At 40.7% G+C, this 25297-nt stretch overlaps 1 protein-coding gene across 1 annotated transcript in view; it reads right to left on the minus strand.

The window, feature by feature from the left end:
* Positions 1-25297, minus strand: part of FMN1 (formin 1) — a 256580-nt gene that overhangs the window by 215682 nt on the left and 15601 nt on the right. The window contains exons 3-4 of the mRNA XM_065403678.1: positions 22614-22646; positions 818-879 (exon numbers count right to left, since the gene is read on the minus strand). Coding sequence (XP_065259750.1) covers positions 818-879; positions 22614-22646 — 95 coding nt within the window. The remainder of the gene's footprint in view (positions 1-817; positions 880-22613; positions 22647-25297) is intronic.

Here is a 25297-nt window from a genome sequence, read left to right on the forward strand (position 1 = left end):
AAGATAATTCAAAGTGTTTAAAATTGGCACCATCTTCTTGTTCAAGAAATCGGCTCCTGTGCTATATATTCAACCACACCTGCTTGCTTTTGTGACAAAAATATGCTTTTGCTACTTTTTACTTCAGTTAGCACTGCAAAGCCAACATTGTTTTGGAAGAGTGGGCTCGATTCTGATGAGTTCACATACCATCCACAGGATAGTTAATTAAATTCAGATAGCAGAACTTTTTCTATTTATGTTGAACTGTGATCTTTCTAGCTCTAACAGTCAGAAACCAGACTGGGTTTTCAGAGGTGGCATTTAGGAAAACAAACATTCTTTTACTCATAAAGGTAGTAAAATATGAAATCACAGACACACATCCCCACAAATGCAATTCCTACGGGCACTTTTTGGAGAATAACTGCACTTTATAAGAAATCTATGCTGCTACTTAAATGAAAAAGCAATGAGTTAAGTCATGGAGCTTTAATATGCTAAACGAGTTTACAAATTACAGTGCTAATGAGTCAGAGGGATGAATTTGCCCTGTGCCCTGCAGGAGTGATACAATCAGCAAGCTTACAAAAGGGACATTTGAAAAAATTCTAAATCCCTTTAAAAGTGATTTGTGACTGCACATATGGATTTTAAGTAAACTATCTTTAATTGAGCTGCCCGTCAGCTGAAAACTAACTTTTAGAGAGAAAAACAAAAATATGTTTAATATCAGAACATAAATCATATACTGGATTACTTAAATCTGCAACTTGCACAAGATTTAAAGAACGAAAAATCACTTCTATAACAAATCAGCATCATTAAAAAGATGTACCTTTAAGTTTTCAACTTCTTCCTTGTTTTCCCTCTTTAATTGCAAAATTGCAGCATGGTACTCTGTAAAAAATAAAGAAGTGATTCAGATTAATGACATAAAAGTCAAAAAAGCCTCTGTCTATGAAAACAACATGACACTCTAGACACAGTGCCATTTCATACTGTGCTTCCATGCCAAAAAACATAGGTTGAAGCTTCTGAAGAGTAGGCCTGCTACAAAGGTGACAAAGAAAATGTAAGTCACATTGATTAGCGTGCATATTCCAGGATCATGTGATATATGTGGCCATACTGACAATGGTGTTAATAGTGACAGAGGATAATACAAATAGCTCTCACATGGGGAGAGGAGTAAAAAGTGTATGGGTGGAGTAGGAATGTATTTCAAATTGAGGTAAACTGAGGTAACTGAAGAAACTTGGGATTTGGTTTTTGAGGTAAAAAGTGGAGTTGATAGCATGCTTCTATCACACACAAAAAGTTTTGAAGGAATATCTACATTTAGTATTCAAATCTTTCACTGAATTGTATTCAATTTTAAAGCCGATAACATCTACACATTGACTATTTGGACAGGGTGCAGAAAAAAACCAAGTGATTTGAGGCCTGGAAAAATGCCTTACCGCAAGAGACTTAGAAGCCTTAAAGCTTATCAAAAAGAAGACTGAGAGGTGACTTGCTTACGATGTATAAGTATCTTGATGGAGAAGAAATACTAGGCACCAAAGTGCTTTTTCATATATCAGAGAAAGGCAGCATAACAAGAACAAATGGCTGGAAGTTAAAGCCAGACAATTTCAAATTAAAAATCAGGCAAAAAAAATTTAACAGTGAGGGTAATTAACATTGGAACAGCCTACTCAGGGAGAGAGAGATTTTCCATCTCTTAATGTCTTTAATGCCTTTTTAGAAGACAGAATGCCTGTGTAGAAGATATGCTTCAGTCAACCATGTTACTGGGCTCAATGCAGGGGTACTTTGGTGAAATTCTACTGCCTGTATTATACAGGAAGTCAGACTAGATAATCTAATGCACCCTTATAAGCTTAAATATATGAATCTATGAAAAAATATGAATCAAATATGAATGAATAGAACATATAGTTCATAGATCTATTTACAAATAATTGTTTTCTTACAAAGAAATAAAGTACTATTCCTGGCTTTGGTTGTGATCTGAATCCCTAGCACTGTTTTTAATACTTTGTAAGACTAAGATTTTATTATATATTTTAAAAAATTGTAAACTGCAAATCACAGACCACACGTGAAAAGATTTCACACAATAATATGTATTTGATTGCTATTTGAGTATGGTACTATAGGTAAAAATAAATGAGTATATCCTTAAACTCATCATGATTCCAATAAATAGGACTCTAACTAATACAATTCACAGTTCAGAGTAATGAAATGGAAAGAAAACCATATGGGTCTGCATAAAATTAAGCTTGAATTTCAGGGGAAGATGGGGTTGTCAAGACATAACTGCTTAGTCATGAAAATATACTTGCATTTTACCTTTGAAAACATAATTAAAGACCTAAAACAGTCTTCTCTCTACTGACTTGAAAGCATTCTAGGATAATATTAGCTACATTGATTACATGCTTGGTAGAGCTCTTTCTTTTAATAAGCAAACCAGACTACAAAAGCTGACTGTTTGTTGTGTTTAGTAAGTGGAGTAACTGTCAGTGCTTGCATTCATAAATCACAGTTGGCGCTTGCTCACATTCTTTAAAGAAAGCTTGTTGCAAGTGAGACCGAGGGTCCAAAGGTAGTCAGTCCCTCATATGGCACTAAGGAAGCAGCTGCACATTTGGCAACTAAAGCTACTCTCCTCCTCTCTGTCTCCAGTTAAACATATTCAGCCAATGGAACATGGCTCTGCTCCTGCTCCCTGGTACAATTCCTATTGACTCAGTAGAGTAGACTCAGAGACTCTAACTGTAATGAGTGATGAGCCAAGACCAGACTGAACATGTTTAAGAGAAGCATTTCCCTTTGAGGTACTTCATTTGCCCTGGAAAGAGAGACTTAAACTAGCAGATGGCTATAGAATATGTACTGTATCTTTCTCTTGGGAATAGTTGTGATCAAACTACAGAAGTCATTCAACAAAATTCAACATTTTGTGTTGGCCAACAAAAAAACTAAGGCCAAAATTTAACTGACAAGTTTCACTATCTTAAGGTTTTATATGGTGCCTAGTACAGAGAACTAGAGCAACAAAGCAAAACAAAAAACATTATCTCTTTCTTTGGGGCAGAGGAATCTGACTGTGTGTGCCTTTCTTTTAATTGTTTCTTTAGGGAGAGGGAAAGGATACTTGGTCTTCTACCAGCTGGAGACAGAAACAGTTGAAGTCTGTGAGCCAAGAAGCATCTTATGCGTAGATCTTATTTAAATTGTTTTAACTATTTTTGCCAGCTAGAAGGAGATATATCATAGCATCTGGACTGATATAAAAGGGAGAAATGACTGGTATTTTTACATTTATTTGGTTGGTAAAACAAGAGAAAATATGGGACAAAATAACAAGGACAGGCAAAAGCAACCTATAATGTCATCTCCTCAATATCTCTCTTCCCTTAAACCCACCATAAACATGAAATTCATCAGATTTAATGTCTAAGTACATAACTCATGCAGTAAACAATGTAAACCACACCAAAAATAAGGAATACAAAACCAAATAGGAATCCTAACCAGTTTGTATATGATATACAATTCCTCAGCTCCTTAGTTGCTGCCTGTTTCCAGATTGGCTAACTCCTCTACAGCTACCAAAGAGGAATTCTCCAAACACTTTCTGACGCAGAAGTAAATTAACATTTCTGTAGGGGTAGTGTATAGATTAATATCCTAAGGTTCCAGTATCTCAAGGATCTTGAACATGCCAAAGTAGTCAAGAAAAAAAGACCGGTCTGAAAAAATGGTTTCGTTTGTTTTTTAAACCATGTATTTTATTTAAGAGGCAGAGTATTATTTACCATTTGGGAGTAGCAGTCTTGTTAATTTCTTGCCTTTTACATCAACTCTTTGGATTGGCAAACTCCAGAATAATTTCAGTGGCTTGGAATGCTACAACTCTTAGTGATAAGATTTTTTTTTTATTTTTTGAAGTTATCTTATTCCAAAAAATCTTGAAGCTTGGGGCAATAGCAGATGATCTAGTGGCCCCTTCTGCCCTTAAACTCTACGACTCTATAAGAAATAGTGTACCCAATCTTCTGCTTAAACATATCACCTCTGGGTAGAAGCAAGTGTCCAAGTCTTTGAATTGCTTATATACAGTGTGTTGCATATCGATATAGTGTAATGTATATCTAATATACTTTCTAGCATGATATAAACAGATATACTGTAACATACCAACTTACTGACCAGTGTAATGTTTATTCCAGCCAAACTAAAAAGGAAGTATCTAAAATACAAATATTCCTGATGGGTAATAATGGAGAGTGCTCTTTAAAGTAGATGCTTAATTCTGTAATAAGAATAGATATAAAATAAAATACTCTTCATCGGTTAATTTAAATATTGTAAAAATAATCTATTTAATAGGAGTTGACACCCAGCAAAGTGTGTTTTACCTCCTCCTTAAGCAAACATTAATATCTATATGGTACAGTGTATATAAACGAAACCCAACAGATAAGACCCAGGACTGAATATAATAATTTGTACTGTGCTGTATGACACAGACAGCAAACAAGTGATTCATTCTTCTCCTTAGCTATTTATCACAAGGGCAGTCTAATTTGGGACTATTTATTGTGAGCAATTTTAGCCCCTTGATGAAAGAGTCCGGCACACAGAACCAGTGGTCTGAGTTGTCAAAATTATCACTAAGGAAGGCGAGAAGGGAGGAAACTTGTAGGGTTCCAATGGCCATGGCACCCATAGAGCTGCAAAGCTTAAATTTTCTGTCCATACTGGCTCAGAGGGATACAGTGCAAAATACAACAGTACTTAGATGTTGCTCAGAAAAAAGTGCAACCACAATAGTGGTGTAAACACCAGTGCACTGTTGATACAAGTTGTATGTGAATGCAAGGAGTTTTACATATGTACTAGGAGGCTGCAACACCAAAGCAGTGTAGGGTAGTGATAGCAAGAAAAAAAGTCAGGTGACAGGCACTTTCAGCATCTGCGGATGCAAAGAGGACAAGAGCTGGCAATTTGGGATTTATATGTTATAAGGGAAGACAATAGGAAAGAGTATGTGTGACGGATTGGGTCACAGAGACCCCCTTGGGACTGTCACCTAATGGGCTGAAACTACTTCGGAGCCCGTTTTCCCTGCCAGCTAGGGACTTCAGTACCCTGTCTTGTTGAGCCAGACATGCTAGTCTGCTGCAAACACAGACCCAGGTCTGAACCACGTCCCCCAAAAGCTGCAGACTCAACAGAAAACGGCTTAGAAAGTGCTCCTGTCTCTAGCACCCAGATACCGATGTTCCCAATGGGGTCCAAACCCCAAATAAATCCGTTTTAGTCTGTATAAAGCTTATACAGGTAAACTCATAAATTGTCCGCCCTCTATAACACTGATAGAGATATGCACAGCTGTTTGCTCCCCCAGGTATTAGTCACTAACTCTGGGTTCAGTAATAAGCAAAAAGTTATTTTATTAAATATAAAAAGTAGGATTTAAGTGGTTCCAAGTAATAACAGACAGAACAAAGTAAGTTACCAAGCAAAATAAAATAAAACATGCAAGTCTAAGCCTAATACAGTAGGAAACTGAATACAGATGAAATCTCACCCTCAGAGATGTTCCAATAAGCTTCTTTCAGACTAGACTCCATTTTAGTCTGGGCCCAATCCTTTCCCCTGGTACAGTCCTTGTTCCAGGTCAGGTGGGGATTTCTCATGACTGCAGCCCCCTGTGTTCTGTTCCATCCCCTTTTATAGCTTTGGCACAAACTGGGAATCTTTTGTCTCTCTGGGTCCCCATCCCTCCTTCTAAATGGAAAAGCACCAGTTTTAAGGTGGATTCCAGTACCAAGTGACATGGTCACATGTCCTGTGAGACTCCAAGCCTTCATTCTTCCCCGCCTGACTCACAGGAAGGCTTGCAAGTAAACAGAGTAATCTACAGTCAATTGTCCTGGTTAATGGGAGCCATCAAGATTCCAAACTACCATTAATGACCCACACTTTGCATAATTACAATAGCACCTCAGAGTTATATTTCATATTTCTAGTTTCAGATACAAGAATGATACATTCATACAAATAGGATGAACACACTCAGTACATTATAAGCTTTGTAATGATACCTTACAAGAGACCTTTTTCATGAAGCATATTCCAGTAACATTATATTCACACTTATTAGCACTGCAATATAGCAAAGGAGAGGAGGATAATACTGAATGTCCAGCACTTGCATTCCCTACTTTTTTCTTCCAGGGAATCCCAAAGTAGGTAAGACAATCAACAAGTGTACATCAGTCTGGCATGTTCCAGTGTATCCCATGGAACATAGGCCAGGTAACAGGTTTTATAATGTTTTGTAGTGCATGTCATTGTATCTCATATATATTCTTGATCAGTCCATCCCCTTTTCCTTATCTCAACTTCCACACCCCACTTATGTTGGGGTCCCCAGGTTCTATAGGTTAATTAACCATTTACATCAATGGTTGCTATAACTTTTCTGTGGTCAAACACCTGCAATTTTCTGTAATATGTATTTCTCAGGAATCTCTTAAAATATCAACAATTCATGTTTTGTGGTTTCTTACTTCAACTCCACCAGTTCTTAAACACAATTGCTTACTGCAGCACCATATCTTGTGAATAAAGATCACCTACCAGTTACTTACTCATGTGAACCTACAATTTAAGGCTTGATTAGTTTGGCTAAGCTAACTTCTTTTGCAGGCCTCAGGCCTTCTGGTTCTTCTACTTGTGTTTCAGCCTTAATCAATACTTGTATATCATCTATATTACTTACATAAATATCTAAAAGTGCAGGGCTAACTACAAAATTTTGGAATTCCAAATGCCTCAAGTATTCCAAAACCAATTTTTTTCAGACATTCCAATTCACAGGAAATTTCAAAAATATTTGTTTTCATTCCAATTTGGACCAAAACCAAATTTTGAAATGTCAAAATTTCTCATGAACCAGAAATTCCAAGTTTCAACCAGCTGTAATTACAATTCTCTTCTACATATAATAAATTGCATTTTTCCCAGAATCATAGAAACGTAGGGCCAGAAGGGACCTTGAGAGGTCAGCTAGTCCAGTGGTTCCCAAACTTTTTACTAAGGCAACCTACCAACTGCATTTTGGCTTTTTTGACACCATTCCCTCCTGCTTCCTAGTTCCTTTCTCCCCCCTCAGCCCTCTAGCCTCCTGCTAGTCCCTCTCCTCCCCTCCTTAGCTGTCTAATCCACCTCCTGCTCCCATTTCTCCTCCCCTACTCAGCCCTCCAGCCCCGTGCCCTGCCCTCCAACCCCCCTGCTCCCTCCTCTTCCCAGCCTCCTGCACGAGGAATAGTATGCTATATTTCAGTTACTATTTTAAAAAAAAAAGCATTCATGACATTAAAAAAAAAGTATGAAACCACTTTTGTTGGGTAATAAGAGAAAGAATAAAGTACATTAAATTAAGACATATAAAAACGAATTCAACTTGTCTTCACTCTAATACCTGAAGTGTAAAGACCTAAGTCATCAAGGGACTCCAGTCAAACGTACATGTCATGAGCATAAAAGACAACCATGGTTTTAAGAAGAAATTAGACCAGTATGAGGGAATACAAGAAGATCATTAAGAATATAATTCTGAAGAACAACATCTGACCACTACTCAAGTTGTGGGGTCTTGTGAGGATTTAAACCCGAAGTATGTATTAAGATAGAGAAAGAAACAGTGGCAGAAGTAAGTTTTAAAGCAGGGGAGTGATGGGTCATTTGTGGTGGGCTGGAGAGTGAGTCCATCTACACTCACCCTACAGTGACAGCTCCTGTCCTACTGGGCTGGGCCTGGTCCCCATTCCCAGCATTACAACCTGGTGCATAGGGTCGTAGCATCACTCAGATTTGACCCAGCTGCCCCTCCATCATGACAGAGACCAAATTTGAGTGAGTAGCATTGTGAGATGGTGCACAGGGTCACAGCACCACATGACCTCATGCGCTACGTTACATCACCCAGAGCAGGGAGTCGGGCCCCTGCTTCTGCCAGATGAATGAGCCAAGCGTCAGACTCACTTTCCAGTCCCATGTAAAAATTTGTGTTGTACACCTCCTTTGGTCACTTGCATAATATGCTTAGGTGTATGTGTGGTGCCTTTTTAAAGGGGCTTGACCCCCATTATCTCTGCCACTGCAAAGAAAAATCTCCTTTTCACTGTAAAAGTATTTTTAACAGCTATTCTTGTTTCTATTGGGCCTGCAGAAAATAAAGGAGAAATTAAATACTACGGTATTTGCCAGCTTGCTTGCCCTGAGATTAGAAGCAATACATGACTGGCTGTTTGAACATATGTGTTTTTAGTTAAGCCTTGGAATTCAGTTACTTTTTTATACTAGCTTTAATATTTGTTAGATGTTTCAATTGATTTTTAAATTAGAAGTTTTATACGATGTACAACAATTTTGATCAAAATTTTTGTTCAGGTCATGATCAGAAGATCTTGTAATCAGTTTCTTCCCAGTGGCATCACTGTCTAGACAAACTGATATTTTGAGACTCCCAAAGTTTGCTGGATTGTTCCATATTTCTTCATGACCTGCTAAATTGGGGAAAATCCCTGAATTTCTTAAGGGATGACTGAATCCAATCAAATTGCATAGAAGGCCTGGGGCAGTGCCCTATTCTGATTTATCGAAGTACTCAAAGTACTACAGAGGAGGAGTTTCAAAGAGGAAGCATAGTCATGAATCTTTAAAAGTGGAATCAAAGTGACTTAAGTGTTCCAGGCACATGGAATTTCATATCATGTCAATGTCTCTTGAGCCATGATTTCAGTGATTAACTGAGCCAGCCTCCTTAATGGAAATCCTGATGTATTATTCTTACATATGTAACAAACAGTGTTCACAACTCTCATGATTTTTTTGTGAGTTTCGTGGTATTCAGTATTTTTTCAAAGCCCCACATGCTGGAGTCATGATTACAGGAAAATCTCAATTTTCACTTTTTTTAAAAAAGTGTTTCTAATCCATGAGAATGCAAAGAAAAAGCTTATAAACATGAACTCAAAGGGCTGAAAATCCAGAAGGAAAATAAAAAGAATCGCAAATGTGGTATTTTAAAAAATCTCATGATTTTAACTCAATTTCAGGATTTTGGGGCTTGTCTCATGATTTTTGAATGCTTGGAGGTTGCAGTACTGAACATGTAGGGATGATGATAAAAAAAGACAAAAAAATCAGGAAGCAGACAAATGAATCCAAAAGCAAGGAAATATATATTACACACACACACACTTTACAAAACAGGAAAACATTCAAGTTGAGCCAGTCAAAACATGGCATTGACATCTAAAAGAAATAGGTGGCAAAAAAGAAAAATATTTTTTTTTAAAAATGTAAAGAGCATGAATTACATAGAGAAAGTTGGCTCTGTGCTCTGACATAAAAAAATGAAAAACAATCTTGAGAGTTACTGTTAGAAGTGTAATTAAAAAAACCAGAAATGGGCAATCAGAAATGGGTGGTTGATTAGCAAAAGAACTATGGTCAACAGAAGGCTTACACACTTGTAAACAAATAAAGAAAACATCAGGTATACATGTCATAGACATCTAGTGTTTGAAGAAGAGAAAGCACTATCTATGATGAAAATGGGTTGAGAGAAGAAATGCTCATGTTATGAATAGCACCCTCAACAGCAATGTGTAGAATGACTTTAAAAAAGATGCAGGTATAATGGTCCAATCCATAACTGCAGTGTCAATGTACTTTCCTCACTCATAACCAGGGGCGGCTCTAGCTTTTTTGCCTCCCCAAGCATGGCAGGCAGGCTGCCTTCGGGCGGCGCGCCTGCGGGTGGTCCCCGGTCCCACGGATTCGGCGGCATGCCTGCGGGAGGTCCACCGGTCCCGCGGCTTCGGCGTACCCGCCACCGAATTGCCGCCGAATCCGCGGGACCGGCAGACCTCCCGCAGGCAGGCCGCCGAAGTCTGCCTGACTGCCGCCCTCGCACGCTTGCCACCCCAGGCACGCGCTTGGAGCGCTGGTGCCTGGAGCCGCCGCTACTCATAACAAGCAATACAAAATACAGTTGGGGTGTTTTATTACTTATCATTCCATCTGCATAGCAATCAGTCAAAAAAGCATATGGAAAGAGGATAAATGGATTTAGTATACTTTTGTGATGTATGCCTTTCTTTGTGTAAAAGTTGAATGTGCTGAGTCACCTACGCTAGAGAAAGTTACACAGAAAAACACATTGGCATACCGATTCAGTTTAGATATGTTGTTACCACATATCAATGTTGAATCTTATTCCTGTGGGCTCTAAAATGGGGCTGGGACAAAGGACAAACACTATTAAGCTAAAAACAATAGGGATATTATCAATTAACTGTATTTTGCTATAAATTTTAGCTCTTAAGAACTAATCTTGTGGCTAAAAAGTTAATTATAACAACATGGGATTGCACCCAATTTCCATATGCATTTAGAATATTAGTTATCAAAAAATAAATGTCTACAATAATATTATCTACTTGTATTTTTGGTCCCCTTTAGAAATGAATAGAAATTGTTTGTTTGAATTCACCAACAACAAACACCCTGAAGATCCAGGAAAGGGTGGCCTCTAGGCCATACAGCTAAGAATTTTATGGGCCATACTGGGACCTCTGGATAGGGTAATTCTAAACTAGGAAATCCAAACCCCAATGTTCTAAAAATGGGTGCGTCAGCTTGGGCTGAATCATGGGGTGGAGAGGGCGGAGTTTGCAGACCAGTACTTTTGCGGCTACTATCCTCTGGTTCAGGATCTACACATTTTTAAAAACAAAACAAATAATAATATAGTCTCTAGTCTTTATGGTCATGAAGAAGAAAACGTTCAAAATGTAAACTGGATATCAAATCAAAGGAGTGGTGTCTACAGTGATAAGCAGGCAGCCTGAAACAAGAGTTCTAGGAGTGAAATAGCACTCTTCACCTCAGTGAGGTGTTAACTCTGAAGCCCTATGAACATTTACCTGCCAATAATCTAAATAATTTCACTGCTGATCAAAGTGCACAGGGAAGATGAGGGATTACCATATTATGGAGATCTGCACAATCTACTGTGAATATTATCGCACTTTGGCATCATAAATGGGAAGATCTTGGGTTGTGTACGAAGCTTAGCAAAATAGCTTCACTTATTTTCCCCATCCTCCACTGCCTAAAATTCAGATGTCATTAAATGACAGAGAGAAGGAAAATGCAAAGAAAAAGAAAATTCTTGGATCATCTCTGAATTGCTTTTCAGATATTTGTAAAGTTCTCATAAGACAATAGCTGATTTGAGCTAAGGACAGACTTTTCTTGCAATTTTTCACAGAATGGTTGACTGCCAGCCCTCCAGGAGAGTAGCTCAGGGAGATGGCCAGGTGCAGAACCAGACACCCAGCTCCCCATCGAACAAGGGTTCCTTGGAAGCCCTGGCTCCAAGGGCAGTCCACCAGGCAAGCTACAAAGCAGCTGAGGAGTCATAAGCTTGGAAGCCCAGGTTCTCCAAGAGCCCAGCAGGTGGGCTGCCCAGGAGCCAGGCAGGTGAGCTGGCAGGAAATTAGGCAGAGTTTGAAACCTGTGTGGCAGGACTCCATAGGTTTCCTCCCTGGTTTCCACCAGTAATTTGTTGAAATTGATATTTTAGACTTCAAAGAATTGGCAATGTCAAACAGAACAGTTTTCTAGCTGAATATTTTGACCAGCTATATTAACAATACTATAGTCTGAAATTTTCTGGAACTTTCTGACAATCTGTGAGAATATGTAATTTTCATACAACGTTTACTTCTAGCTCTTTGACAGATTCAGGATGTGCAGAATATTTCCAACAAATAAATACTGCGGTCAGAGGGGGATTGTTTTAAGCTTGGAATTATCTAGTCTGTATAAAGATTTAAGTGAATAAGTGTAAATTGGTTTAGATGGAAAACTAACAAGCATGTCTTTTTATGCAGAAAATAACAATACACACGAACACAGCAGGTATCTTGTACAGCTTTCCAGAATCCCATGGACATACTTGCATTGGATCTGACAATAATTAATGAATTAGCCAAAAAGACATATGTAAATAACACTGTCCAGGGCAGGTCTAATACAGGCTAGGCTTCTTCAATTAAAAGTGAGAAATTAGGTACAACGTTGAGTTCCTGCTCCAAATATCCTCAAGTATGGAGTGATTCAAGTTTTCAGTTTGGGCCTTATTCTACCTCTACCGGACTGCAATTTATTTACTGATTTATTTTTAATAAACATTTAGAAAAAAATATGTATTTTACATCACTAGAAACATGAAATATCTTTTTCTAAATGCGAACAGAAAAAGAATAAGTATTACTTTAGTTCAAGTCAGCAGTGAATTCCAAAACTAAGGGCTCTACACAGAAAACATCCTATCAGATATTCTCCTTCTTATACACTAATGGTACACTAATGGAGATCCCACTTAAGCATCTCAATTAGCACTACAGCAGTACTGTTCAGAGATAAAGGTGGTCTCTCAGACTGGGAGGCCTCAAGCCATAAAAGTCTTCAAAATCACTCCTTAAACTCTACCTGAAAACCAACAGGTAGTAAGAACCCTGGTATCATGTGCTCACAGTGGAATACCCTGCAAGCATCCTCATTCTGCAATAGATTTAGCTTCAAAATGGATCTAAGGTGTAGCCCCATCCACTAAAACTTGAGCTGACAGATGCATGAATTATGGTAGCAAGATCTGCATCCAAGAAAAAGGGTCACAACCTCCGAACCAGATGAGATGGGAGAAAGCCATTTGGGCTACTACTGCTATTCAATCTTCCAAAAGAAAGTGGGAGCAACAAGACCCTCAAATGGAGAGCTCAGATGACCAATGCTGAACAAATCCCTTCGGAGGGGCTGTTATATCCTTGTCTATATCCTTTGTTTGCTCCGCCCAGCCTGCCATCACCTCCATCTTCTCCAGACTGGGCTTTAACCAGATTCCTCTCAGTCACAACCTTGTCTCACCCTGACAAAATGACTTTCAAATGCTCTCACTTGGCTGAAAGAAATGGAGATATAGAGTGTCATCCCCATACAAGGAGAGGGATCAACAGGCTCTTAAGGGAGGCACATTCAGGCCTCTTAAGGAGTTCAAATAGCTCCCACAGAATGAGTACTTTGAGGATGAAGACTGCAGAGGAAATCAAAGAAACCAAGTAATAATCAGCAAGACTCCAAAGAATCCTGGGAAGCTCCCATCCCCTTCCCCTCTCCTCTCCCAGAAAGAAAGGGAAAGCAAAAACATGCTAGGGCTGAAAATGTGGTTTATCTGCCTTCACTGAGACAGAAAGCCAACTTAAACAGTTACTTTTGTTTTACTAAATTAAAATGAATTTGAGAAACTCATCAGTTTGTGCAAAAATATAAATATTGAAAGTAATGACAAATTGTACTTAGAGTATCATATCACATTGACAACAAAAAGCTACATTCAACAAATTCTAACAGATAAATTGCCAGAACATTTTGTAGGGCTTTATATATTAACTTCAAAGTCAATAGGGCTCACGTCTGCAAACAGAGCTCCACTTTACACAATTGAGGATCAGAGCCTACCAGTCCACCAAGAGACAAGAAGTTCAGAAATCCTAGGTCTTCATCACTTTGCTCATCTTGAGCTGTGATAATACAACATCTGTGTATAATTATGAATTATTTGTACAGTATATTAGGTATACATGGCACTTCAAAGACAAATAAAAAGAGAGGCCCATTTCCCCAGGGGCTTACCAGCAAAGTGATTGTGATGCTGGCAGACCAGGTGATAGCCCATGCCAAGACCCCCAGGCCTCACTAAAGACTGAAAAATGCATAGCTGGAAAGCAACCTGGCTCTCCTGTGTGCTAGTATTGTTAAAATAGATATTAGAGTTATGAGAATGTGTTTAGTGTTTAAACTTTATGAAATTCTTGTAGGATGCTGCATGTATTAGTCTTACTTATAATCTCTGTATGCCATGTTTAAAGTAATATTTAAGTGTTTGATAAAACTGCAAAATGCCAGAATCAGGGGAGAAGCATTACCAAGGGTGAAATACTAGTTTATCACAAGAGGTGTCATCTCCTCCCCAACAAGGAAGGCCTAAAGACATCAGACAAGCCACTGTGGAACATCAATGGACAAGACTTTGTTGATTGCTCCCCGCCCCTCCTATGAACTAGAGACATGCACAAACCCTCATCCCATCAGCCTGAGCTCTGGGGGAAGGGGATAAAAATCCCTTGTAAGGATGCTGCCTTGGGTGGGACACTTCTGAGAGTATCAGTTCAGGACAAATTGCTTAGAGCAGGGCAGTTATAGCCCAAGGCTGGGGTTCCTTTACCATTAAGGCACACCAAACCAGCCAGACAGAGAGGACTTTGGTTTTACCCCACTGGCTAACCACAAGTCATACAAGCAATTCCCTTAGACACTCCAATTTCCCAGTAACACCACCAGTGCCACTCATTATGGGGACGAATGGTTATGAAAACCAATACTCCAGTAAAAGACAAAAAGTTCTCCCAATTGGAAAGGACCAAGCCCCAGACCCAGGTCAATATACAAACCAGATTATACGGTCACAGTTTATGTCAATAATGTCAAATCCCTGTCAAGAAAAATTGTTATCACTATGCTGCTTGGAACTTGGAGAGGACAAAATTTCTAAGCATAAGCAGGGGATCCCCAAGCTGCTTACCTTAGGTTAGACCGAATGGACATATAGCACTTGCATATTACAGCAGTGTCTATTACTTTTTCAAACATAAGACTGTAACTCATTTGTGTATGTATGTTTACCTGCTTTCACCTTGTAAATAACTCTCATTTCTTTTTCCTAGCTAATAAATCTTGAGTTACAGGATTGGCTACAAGTGTTGTCTTTGGTAAGAGATCTAAGGTACAGTTGACCTTTGGGACTTGGAGTAACTTGAATATTGTTGTGATTTTTGCTGGAAAGGGACCATCTATCAAAAGGCAGGCATGCATGGGTGGCAAGATAGACCGGAGTGACCAAGAGGACTGCCTGTGACTCCATGTTAAGGCTATTATAGTGCGTTAGGAGTTTACACTTGTTACTTGGTTGATTAAATTAATTATATAACATACAGCCAGTCTGGGATTTATGTCCTGTTCCTTGAGACTCTGCCCTGAGTGCACCTGGCACTCAAGGTCATGAGCCATTCCAGACAGCGTGACAAGGATGACAAAGGGAGATAAGGGAAAGATGCAGATTTGTAATAAATTGCTCATATTTTTAGACGTTGCAGTTTTTCTTCTTCTACTACTATATTATTTTTAAAATTAGAGGATCAGAACCAGGCTAGATTAAAGAAGAGGAGAGCAACACTTGCAAGCAAATTAAAAGAAGCAAGTTCTGAAGGGGTTGCAGGGTGTTCAGACTCTGCTATCGTACTGATTTGATGGTAGTTCTGGGTTTTTTTAAATTGTTAGACTATTAGTATATGCAGGATTGTTGTAGCTATGTTGATGCCAGGATCCCAGGCGGTGCATGAGTCTTCTGTTTGGGGAAGCTTACACATGAGCACTGGACATTCCCTAGGAGTGGGGGGGCCACCGGCGCCTGGACTATGACTCCGCCCCCACTCTTCATCTTCCCTTGAGGCCCCGCCCTCACTCTGCTTCTTCCTACCTCCACAGTCCCCTTGCCCACTCCTATCTCTGCCTCTTCCTGCCCCCACAGCACCCTTGCCCATTCCTCTCTGCCTCTTCCCCTGAGGCCCCTTGCCCGCTCCTCTCCGCCTTTTCCCCCTGAGGCCTGCCCCCACCTGCTACCCGCTCCTCTCTGGCTCTTTCACCTGAGGTCCGCCCCCACCTGCCGCCCGCTCCTCTCTGCCTCTTCCCCTGAGGCCCGCCCCCACCTGCCGCCCACTCCTCTCTGCCTCTTCCCCTGAGGCCTGCCCCTACCCGCCACCCACTCCTCTCCATGGCAGAGAGGAGCGAGCAACGGGCGGGTCAGACCTCAGGGGAAGAGGCCGAATGGGGGTGGGGCCTTGGGGCAGAGCACGGGCAGGGCCATGGTCTAGGCACCAGCGGCCCCTTCACTTCCAGGGAGCTTCTCTTCTGGTGCTCCAAAGGCGGCACACCTTCAAAGGGAGGTGACCCACACTTCATCTGCGGTATTTGCCCCCCCCCCACATGGGCAGTCTTTTGGGAGGATGCTTAACCTCCCCCAACCTCTTATATGTGCTGCCCATGCCCAGAATATTAGAGAGCCGAGGTGGGTGAGGTAATGTCTTTTATTGGATCAACTTCTGTTGGTGAAAGAGACAAGTGTTCAAGCTTACACAGAGCAGGTCCCTTATTAGTATTTAAATACATAACAGCTAGTGCTTTAATTTTTTTAGTGGTTTCTGATAGTATTTTACAAATATACTTTTACAAATTCCAGAAAATGAGAATACGACAACACAAAACAGGTTTCAAGCAGCTTGAGTTCAATCCATATTACAGGGCTTCAAGAAGGATTAGAAATGCATCAACAGTATGTCAAGGGTCACTGCACTTCAAAGATCCCAGAGCAGCGGCACAGGAGCCGGCAAACAGGGCTGCTAACAGGGGAGTTTGAGTGGGAGTTTACAGGGGGAGGTGGAAGGGGAGGCAGGAGGGTGCGGTGTCCCGTGTGTTGTGTTCCCCCAGGTGCGGAGGGCACAGGTGAGCAGGCGGGCTCAGACAACAGCAGCCATGAGCCAAGCAGCAGGGGACACAATGCAGATGATTGCATGTGGCAGCTGCGGTATGTACATGGTCCTAGCGGGGGTGACTGAACAGAGGTATGTCTGCATGAAGTGCCACCTAATAGAGCTGCTAGAAGAAAAGATCCGCGGGTTGGAGATGCAGGTAGATACCCTGGTAGAGTTTAGAAGGGGGTTCGAGCAGCTGATGCAGCAAAGGCAAGCAGTGGCTGAAGGGGAATGCACAGGGGTACAGGTGGAAGCAGGGGCAAAGGCCTGTGAGGGGGGAATGCCGGGGGGAGAACAAGGGCAGTGGAAGCATGTGACCGTGAGAAGCAGGCCAAGGAAAAGGAGGGCCAGTGAAGGGGAAATAGAGCTCAGGAACAGGTTTGGGTGTTTGGAAAATGAGGAAGGGGTGCAGCAGGTGGTAACTGAAGGTGGGAGGGTGAGGAAGAAGAGAAGAGCGGCTAGTCCCATAGAAAGAGGGGAGGAGTTGATGGAGACAGCACCAAATCTGGGCCCCGGGAGGATACAGGATGGCATAAGGGGGATTATAAGGGAAAATAGGAATGGACAGGGGTTGCAACTAGAGGGAACAGGGGATAGTTTAGTAGATCGCACTGTCACCAGGCAAAGGCAGGTTTACGTGATTGGGGACTCCTTACTGAGGAGATTAGACAGGCCTGTGACCAGGGCGGACCCAGAGAACAGAAGGGTGTGCTGTCTACCAGGCGCTAAGATACGGTATGTGGACCTGCGGTTGAAAAGGATCCTAAAAGGAGCAGGTAAGAACCCCTTGATCATCCTTCACATAGGAACGAATGACACGGCTAGGTTCTCGCTGGAGAGAATCAAGGGAGATTATGCCAGGCTGGGGAAGACGCTTAAGGAAATCGAGGCTCAGATCATCTTCAGTGGGATTCTGCCTGTTCCTAGAGAAGGGCAGCAAAGGGGCGACAGGATTGTGATGATAAATAGTTGGCTAAGGGAGTGGTGCTATAAGGAGGGCTTTGGGATGTATGGCCACTGGGAGGCTTTCAGGGACAGAAAACTGTTCTCACGGGACGGACTTCACCTAAGTAGGGAAGGAAATAGACTTCTGGGAGGGAGGCTGGCTCATCTCATCAAAAGGGCTTTAAACTAGGAAGCTGGGGGAGACGGTTGGGAGACGTCCAGTTAATCTCCACACCAGATTATAACATTGAGAGGGAGGTCAATGAGATAAGAACAGTTACAGCCGGGGGGAAGAGATTGGACATAAGGAGAAGGGGGGGGATGGATACTAGACCAATAGGTCATACTGGAGGTACGGTGTCCATACCAAATTGGATAACAAATGTGAAAGAGGCCAAACGGCATAAATTAAGATGTTTATACACCAATGCGAGAAGCCTAGGTAACAAAATGGAGGAATTGGAGCTCCTGGTCCGAGAAATGAAACCGGATATCGTAGGAATAACCGAAACGTGGTGGAACGGTAGTCATGACTGGAGTACAGGTATGGAGGGGTATGTGCTGTTTAGGAAAGACCGGAACAAAGGTAAGGGTGGGGGAGTAGCATTGTATGTCAACAATGAGATAAACTGTAAAGAAATAATAAGTGATGGAATGGATAATAAGGGAGTCTGTCTGGGCAATACTCACACTGGGTAAAAGAACTACTAGAACCTCCCCTGGGATAGTGCTTGGGGTGTGCTATAGACCGCCGGGATCTAGCCTGGATATGGACAGAGAACTCTTTAATGTTTTTAGGGAAGTAAATACTAATAGGAACTGTGTAATCATGGGCGACTTTAACTTCCCGGATATAGATTGGGGAACAAATGCTAGTAACAATAATAGGGCTCAGATGTTCCTAGACGTGATAGCTGATGAATTCCTTCATCAAGTAGTTGCTGAACCGACGAGGGGGGATGCCATTTTAGATTTGGTTTTGGTGAGTAGTGAGGACCTCGTTGAGGAAATGGTTGTAGGGGACAACCTTGGCTCCAGCGATCATGAGCTAATTCAGTTTAAACTAAATGGAAGGATTAACAAAATTAAATCAGAGACTAAGGTTTACGATTTCAAAAGGGCTAACTTTAATAAATTAAGGCGACTAGTTAGGGAAGTAGATTGGACTAACATATTTATGGATCTAAAGGCAGAAGGCGCCTGGGATTATTTCAAGTTGAAGTTGCAGGAGCTGTCGGAGGCCTGTATCCCGAGAAAGGGAAAATGGTTCGTAGGCAGGAGATTTAGACCGAGCTGGATGAGCGAGCGTCTCAGACGGGTGATTAAGAAAAAACAGAAAGCGTACAAGGAGTGGAAGATGGGAGGGATCATCAAAGAAACCTACCTTATTGAGGTCAGAGCATGTAGAGATGGAGTGAGAAAGGCCAAAAGCCGTGTAGAGTTGAACCTTGCGAGGGGAATTAAAACCAATAGTAAGAGGTTTTATAGCCATATAAATAGGAAGAAAACAAAGAAAGAAGAAGTGGGACCGCTTAAGACTGTAGATGGAGGGGAGATTAAGGATAATCTAGGCATGGCACAATATCTAAACGAATATTTTGCATCGGTCTTTAATGAAGCTAATGAAGGACTCAGGAATAGTGGCAGCGTGACGGATGGGAATAAAGGAGGGGGGGTTGACATTACCGTATCCGAAGTAGAAGCCAAACTCGAACAGCTTAACGGGACAAAATCGGGCGGACCGGATGATCTTCATCCGAGAATATTAAAGGAACTGGCACGAGAAATTGCAAGCCCGTTAGCGATAATTTTTAATGAATCTGTAAACTCGGGGGTGGTACCGTTGGACTGGAGAATAGCTAATGTGGTTCCTATTTTCAAGAAGGGGGAAAAAAGTGACCCGGGTAACTACAGGCCTGTTAGTTTAACATCTGTAATATGCAAGGTCTTGGAAAAAAATTTGCAGGAGAAAGTAGTTAAGGACCTTGAGGTCAATGGCAATTGGGACAAATTACAACACGGTTTTACGAAAGGTAGATCGTGCCAAACCAACCTGATCTCCTTCTTTGAGAAAGTAACAGATTTTTTAGATAAAGGAAATGCGGTGGATCTAATATACCTCGATTTCAGTAAAGCGTTTGATATGGTACCGCATGAGGAGTTATTGGTTAAATTGGAAAAGATGGGGATCGATATGAAAATCCAGAAGTGGATAAAGAACTGGTTAAAGGGGAGACTTCAGCGGGTCATACTGAAAGGTGAACTGTCAGGTTGGAGGGAGGTTACCAGTGGAGTTCCTCAAGGTTCGGTTTTGGGTCCGATTTTATTTAATCTATTTATTACTGACCTCGGAACCGAATGTAGGAGTGGGCTGATAAAGTTTGCGGATGATACAAAGTTGGGAGGTATTGCCAATTCGGAGAAGGATCGGGATATCCTGCAGGGAGATTTGGATGACCTTGTAAACTGGAGTAATAGTAATAGGATGAAATTTATTAGTGAGAAGTGTAAGGTGATGCATTTAGGGATGACTAACAAGAATTTTAGTTATAAGCTGGGGACGCATCGGTTGGAAGTAACGGAAGAGGAGAAGGACCTCGGAGTCCTGGTTGATCGCAAGATGACTATGAGTCGGCAATGTGACGTGGCCGTGAAAAAAGCTAATGCGGTACTGGGATGCATTAGGCGAGGTATTTCTAGTAGGGATAAGGAGGCACTGGTGAGACCTCATTTGGAGTACTGTGTGCAGTTCTGGTCTCCCATGTTTAAAAGGGATGAATACAAACTGGAACGGGTACAGAGAAGGGGCACTAGGATGATCCGAGGAATGGAAAACCTGTTGTATGAAAGGAGACTCGAGGAGCTCGGTTTGTTTACCTTAACCAAAAGAAGGCTGAGGGGGGATATGATTGCTCTCTTTAAATATATCAGAGGGATAAATACCAGGGAGGGAGAGGAATTATTTCAGCTCAGTACTGATGTGGACACGAGAACAAATGGATATAAACTGGCTGTCAGGAAGTTTAGGCTTGAAATTAGACGAAGGTTTCTAACCATCAGAGGGGTGAAGTTCTGGAACAGCCTTCCGAGGGAAATAGTGGGGGCGAAAGACCTCTCTGGCTTTAAGATTAAGCTTGATACGTTTATGGAGGGGATGGTTTGATGGGATAACGTGATTTTAGTCAATAGGTCAATAACGTGCCATCGCTGGTAATTAATAACAATGATCAATGATGGGATATTAAAAGTTACTACAGAGAACTTTTTTCCGGAGAGTCTGGCTGGAGAATCTTGCTCGCATGCTCGGGGTTCAGCTGATCGCCATATTTGGGGTCGGGAAGGAATTTTCCTCCAGGGTAGATTGGCAGAGGCCCTGGAGGTTTTTCGCCTTCCTCCGCAGCATGGGGCAGGGGTCACTTGCTGGAGGATTCTCTGCGACTTGAAGTCTTTAAATCATGATTTGGGGACTTCAACAGCTGAGTCAAGGGAGAGAATTATTCCAAGAGTGGGTGGGTCAGCTTTTGTGGCCTGCATCATGCAGGAGGTCAGACTAGATGATCATAATGGTCCCTTCTGACCTTAAAGTCTATGAGTCTATGAGTCAATGTTGCATGCATTTAAACATGACAGATTGCATGACAACCACAATATGGAGGTATTAAATGGATCTCTGATGCAAAGTTTCACTTAATATCTCCATCTCACAACTGCAATGACTTCAAAAAAGACAGAGTGTGGGTGGCTCTTTTAAATAAATTATGAATAAAATTACAATGTAAGCACAGAAAGCAATTTTTAAAATAAAGATTTTTAGGTTGGTTAGTTTTAAAGAGACAAAGGGCCATATTTATATTCTGGACTAAACATTTTGAAGTTAGATGTTAGAGGCAAAAGGGGTTTTGTTTTTAAGAATTCCTGCAGCAAAGTTTAAAAAAATGTTGATAGGAGAAAGTCAATCTTAATCAACACAAATTAAGCTATAGAGCAATAGTTTTCTGCAATTATAATCAGAAACCTTCAGCGATTCTTCTAATGCCAAATTTGCAGACAGAATTTATTCTCTGCCACAGATAATTTTGCCTTTGTTTAAAATATTTTTATTTCTTGCCATTTCTATATCACTCAGTACTGTAGAACATTACAAAATATCAGAGGTGCTCATATTTGATGCATGAGTCACTAGACTACCATTGTCACTTGGATTTGTACTGCAATTTCCTCAATGTACAAGAGGCTTCTCTAAAATTAATTGACAGAAGCATTGCTCAAATGATAAGTGTAGTAGAAATAATTATGTATTAATAGGTTAAGTGGTTCCTTTCATTTCCTTACAGCACAATTAAAATCTGCTTTTGCTTCCAGACACTTCTTCACGGATTCATGAATAACTCTGCTAGGAATTTATATACTGGTATCTAACTGCCTTCACACAGCTTTGAAATGGGTGAGGTATTGCCAGTATTTCCTTCTCAGAGCAATATAAATTCTTGTTCTGAATTAGGAGCAATGTGTTCCACGGGATACACAAAATGTGACAATTCTCTGTTGTCATGCTGTTCCTGGGAGCCCCAACATTTTAGTATTGCAAGATTTGTCACTCAGACACAGAACCTTTTGAGATGGGTATTCAAATGAGAGAGATTAATCCAAGTGCTACTTATTTTAATGGGACACTTGTAACTGGGACATGCTAGATGAAACTGAATTGGTTTAGTGATCACCATAAACCTCAGGTTAGAATTGTCCCATTTATGCTGCAGCACTACGAGGGGCCTGGTTAATTGTTAGCTCAAAACTTTGATAGGCCCTGAATACATGTTCTTTATAAATCTTTCCATTGTGAAAAAAGGTCATAAATTAGGTACCCACTGCCTTTAAGGAAACGAGAGAAACCAAAGACTAGACACACACAGACAACAAAATACACTCTCTACCCACCTGGTGGTCCCTCCTTGTAAAGTTTTAGGTGAGCTAGAGACAAAAGCATAAGCATTTTAGCCTCAAACAATATATTTATATTTTCATATTCATTACATATATCAGATATAGTACTCGGTGATTCTCATGTCAAACAGTAGTAGTTCTAAAGGCTTCATTACTCATCATTGTCATTATTCACTACTGCAAACCGATCTACACTATTATCAGGAAAAATTGTGTCTTGATTGTGAACTGCTTCATCTCTGTTAACTGCTATTAAAGATTACCATCTCTGCTAAAAGTTAAGTCATAAGTACATTTTTAGAACCCTTGCAGTCTACACTGATACCAGAGAAACTCCATTTTGAAGTCCCCAGACTCCATTTTGTAATTCTGGCTTCCAATTTAAATAAGGAAGAGTCACTCCACCATTATATGGAAGCTGCAGGTCATGTAGCACTGAATATAAAATTGGTGGGAAAACCAAATTAGCAGGGATCCAGCAAATCATAACACTCTGAGGTAAACAACAGTGGTGACCATGTGAATAAAAGTGTAGTAGGAAAAGAAAAAAAAATGAATGAAGATGGAATGTGTAGTAAAAGAAAAAACACTATAAAAAGTGTCTAGAAAGCTCTGAAGTGACTGTATAAAAGGCAGTGTGTCAGTGGGCAGCCAAGAAAGTCAGAGCTGAGGTGCTGACAATGCAGATGGAGCTGAGGAGAATGGACCGGAGAAGAGACTTGAAGAAGCAAGCGAGAAAGCAGCAGCTGCAGCAGCAAGTGGCAGTAGCACCAGGAGTCCTGTGTCAGCAGACAGAGTAAGCTTGTCAGGTATAATTACAGTATAGTCTTAGAATGTGTATGTGTGAACTAATAAAAATGTTTGTGTGTGTGTTGATAATGAAAGAAATGTATAAGATTTAAATCATTTAAGGACTGTGTCAGCAGCCTATGACAGACCAGTCATCTGTAAAGGATGCAACCGCTTAGAATCATCTCAGTTGTAGGTTATTGTGGTTGGGGTGCTCTTTAAGTTGCTGAAGGGATTTGTGTTTTTAGATTACTACTGTATTATGGATTATTGTTTATAAAAATAAAAAGGTGCCTTGTTTTGGAAAAGAATACTGCTTGTGTCAATCAATCATTTATCAGAAGGAATTTCCTTAGCTACCCTAGTGATCCATACCATAGGAGAACAGATAGATGGGCTGTTTTAAGGGAAAACCTTTTAGGGGATATTTAAATTAATCTGTTTTTGAGGGAACCCTAGGTAAGCCTAGGAGGGGTCAACAGGTGAGCTATTCTGGGGTACCCTAATTCTGTTTTCAGCGTAACACCACATGTGATTCGATTAACGACAGCTCATGTATGGAAACACCCACTGGTAAAACAAACCTGCAAGCATTGCTACAAAAGTCACAACACAAGATATTATATACGCATATACATGCACGCTGTGGAATGATTAAAACATCTGTCTTACCCACCCACCCCTTCAAGGTTTTCACTTGGACATGACAAATGCCAAGGTCATGAAATTAACCACTTACCATGAAACTCAGTCAACTTGCTTAACATTCTATATGCATCCGAAGAAGTGGGCTGTAGCCCATGAAAGCTTATGCTCTAATAAATTTGTTAGTCTCTAAGAAGGTGCCACAAGTACTCCTGTTCTTTTTGCGGATACAGACTAACATGGCTGCTACTCTGAAACTTGCTTAACAGGACAACTCATCCCAGAAATTATTATGCTCAGCATTTTTCCTCACAGATTTCTATCTTGTATAACTTGATCTGAAGCCACAGATGGGGATGAAGATTTTGTTTTTATAAACAAGCAAATAAATAAAAGTGATGTGTTCACTGATGAAGTGGCTATGCTCCTATATCTTGTCTATAAGCCAGGGGGGAAATAAAGTGTATAACTCGCAGGAAAAAAATCCCCCTAAGCAGTGTATTAGGTGTGTTAGTGTCTGGTAAAATTAAAGCATATGTGACATTACAAGCGTTAACAGAAGTATAAGCACAGACTTCAGTTTTCCAGACAGTACATACTACAGCAAGAATCTCTCTCTAATGTGTAACATACCCAGTAACGTGAAAGATGACTAATTTGCTTTGGACACTACACATACATTATACAATGGCTTAGCACATGACATTTATTATCATACCAACAGGAAAAAATATTTGCATAAGGAACAATGCACACAATTGTTTTGCTAAATACAATACACACCCTTCTACCTTTGGCATGTGATACATAGCAAAATTCCTTGTACAGTAAAGAGTTCACATTAGTGTGAGTAAAAAGCACAAGCATTAAACAGGTATTAGTCACCGTAGAATGCATATTCCAGGATGTTGCCTTAAACAAAGTATGTGCATAATATGGTGCCACTAATACCAACCACAGACAAAGGCAAAGAAAATTTAATTTTACACATAAAAATTAACTTTGAGAAGCTCTAAGTGCACTTACAAAAGTTAAAAGAACCATATCAAACCAAACCAACAGCTTTCTCCACCTCTATACCCCTCCTTTCTTCTCCTTACCCATTCCTGGGTAAATAGATGAGCTTCACACGCTGCCCTAAAAGACAAGTCTGCAACATAACTGAAAACTCAGCATTCTACAAAATGGTGAAAAGAGGGATTGTGCATGCTCAAGATGATGGTGCTATTCTTTTTAGGCTCTAC

The sequence above is a fragment of the Emys orbicularis genome, chromosome 4, assembly GCF_028017835.1.
Source record: "Emys orbicularis isolate rEmyOrb1 chromosome 4, rEmyOrb1.hap1, whole genome shotgun sequence".
Classification (NCBI taxonomy): domain Eukaryota; kingdom Metazoa; phylum Chordata; order Testudines; family Emydidae; genus Emys; species Emys orbicularis.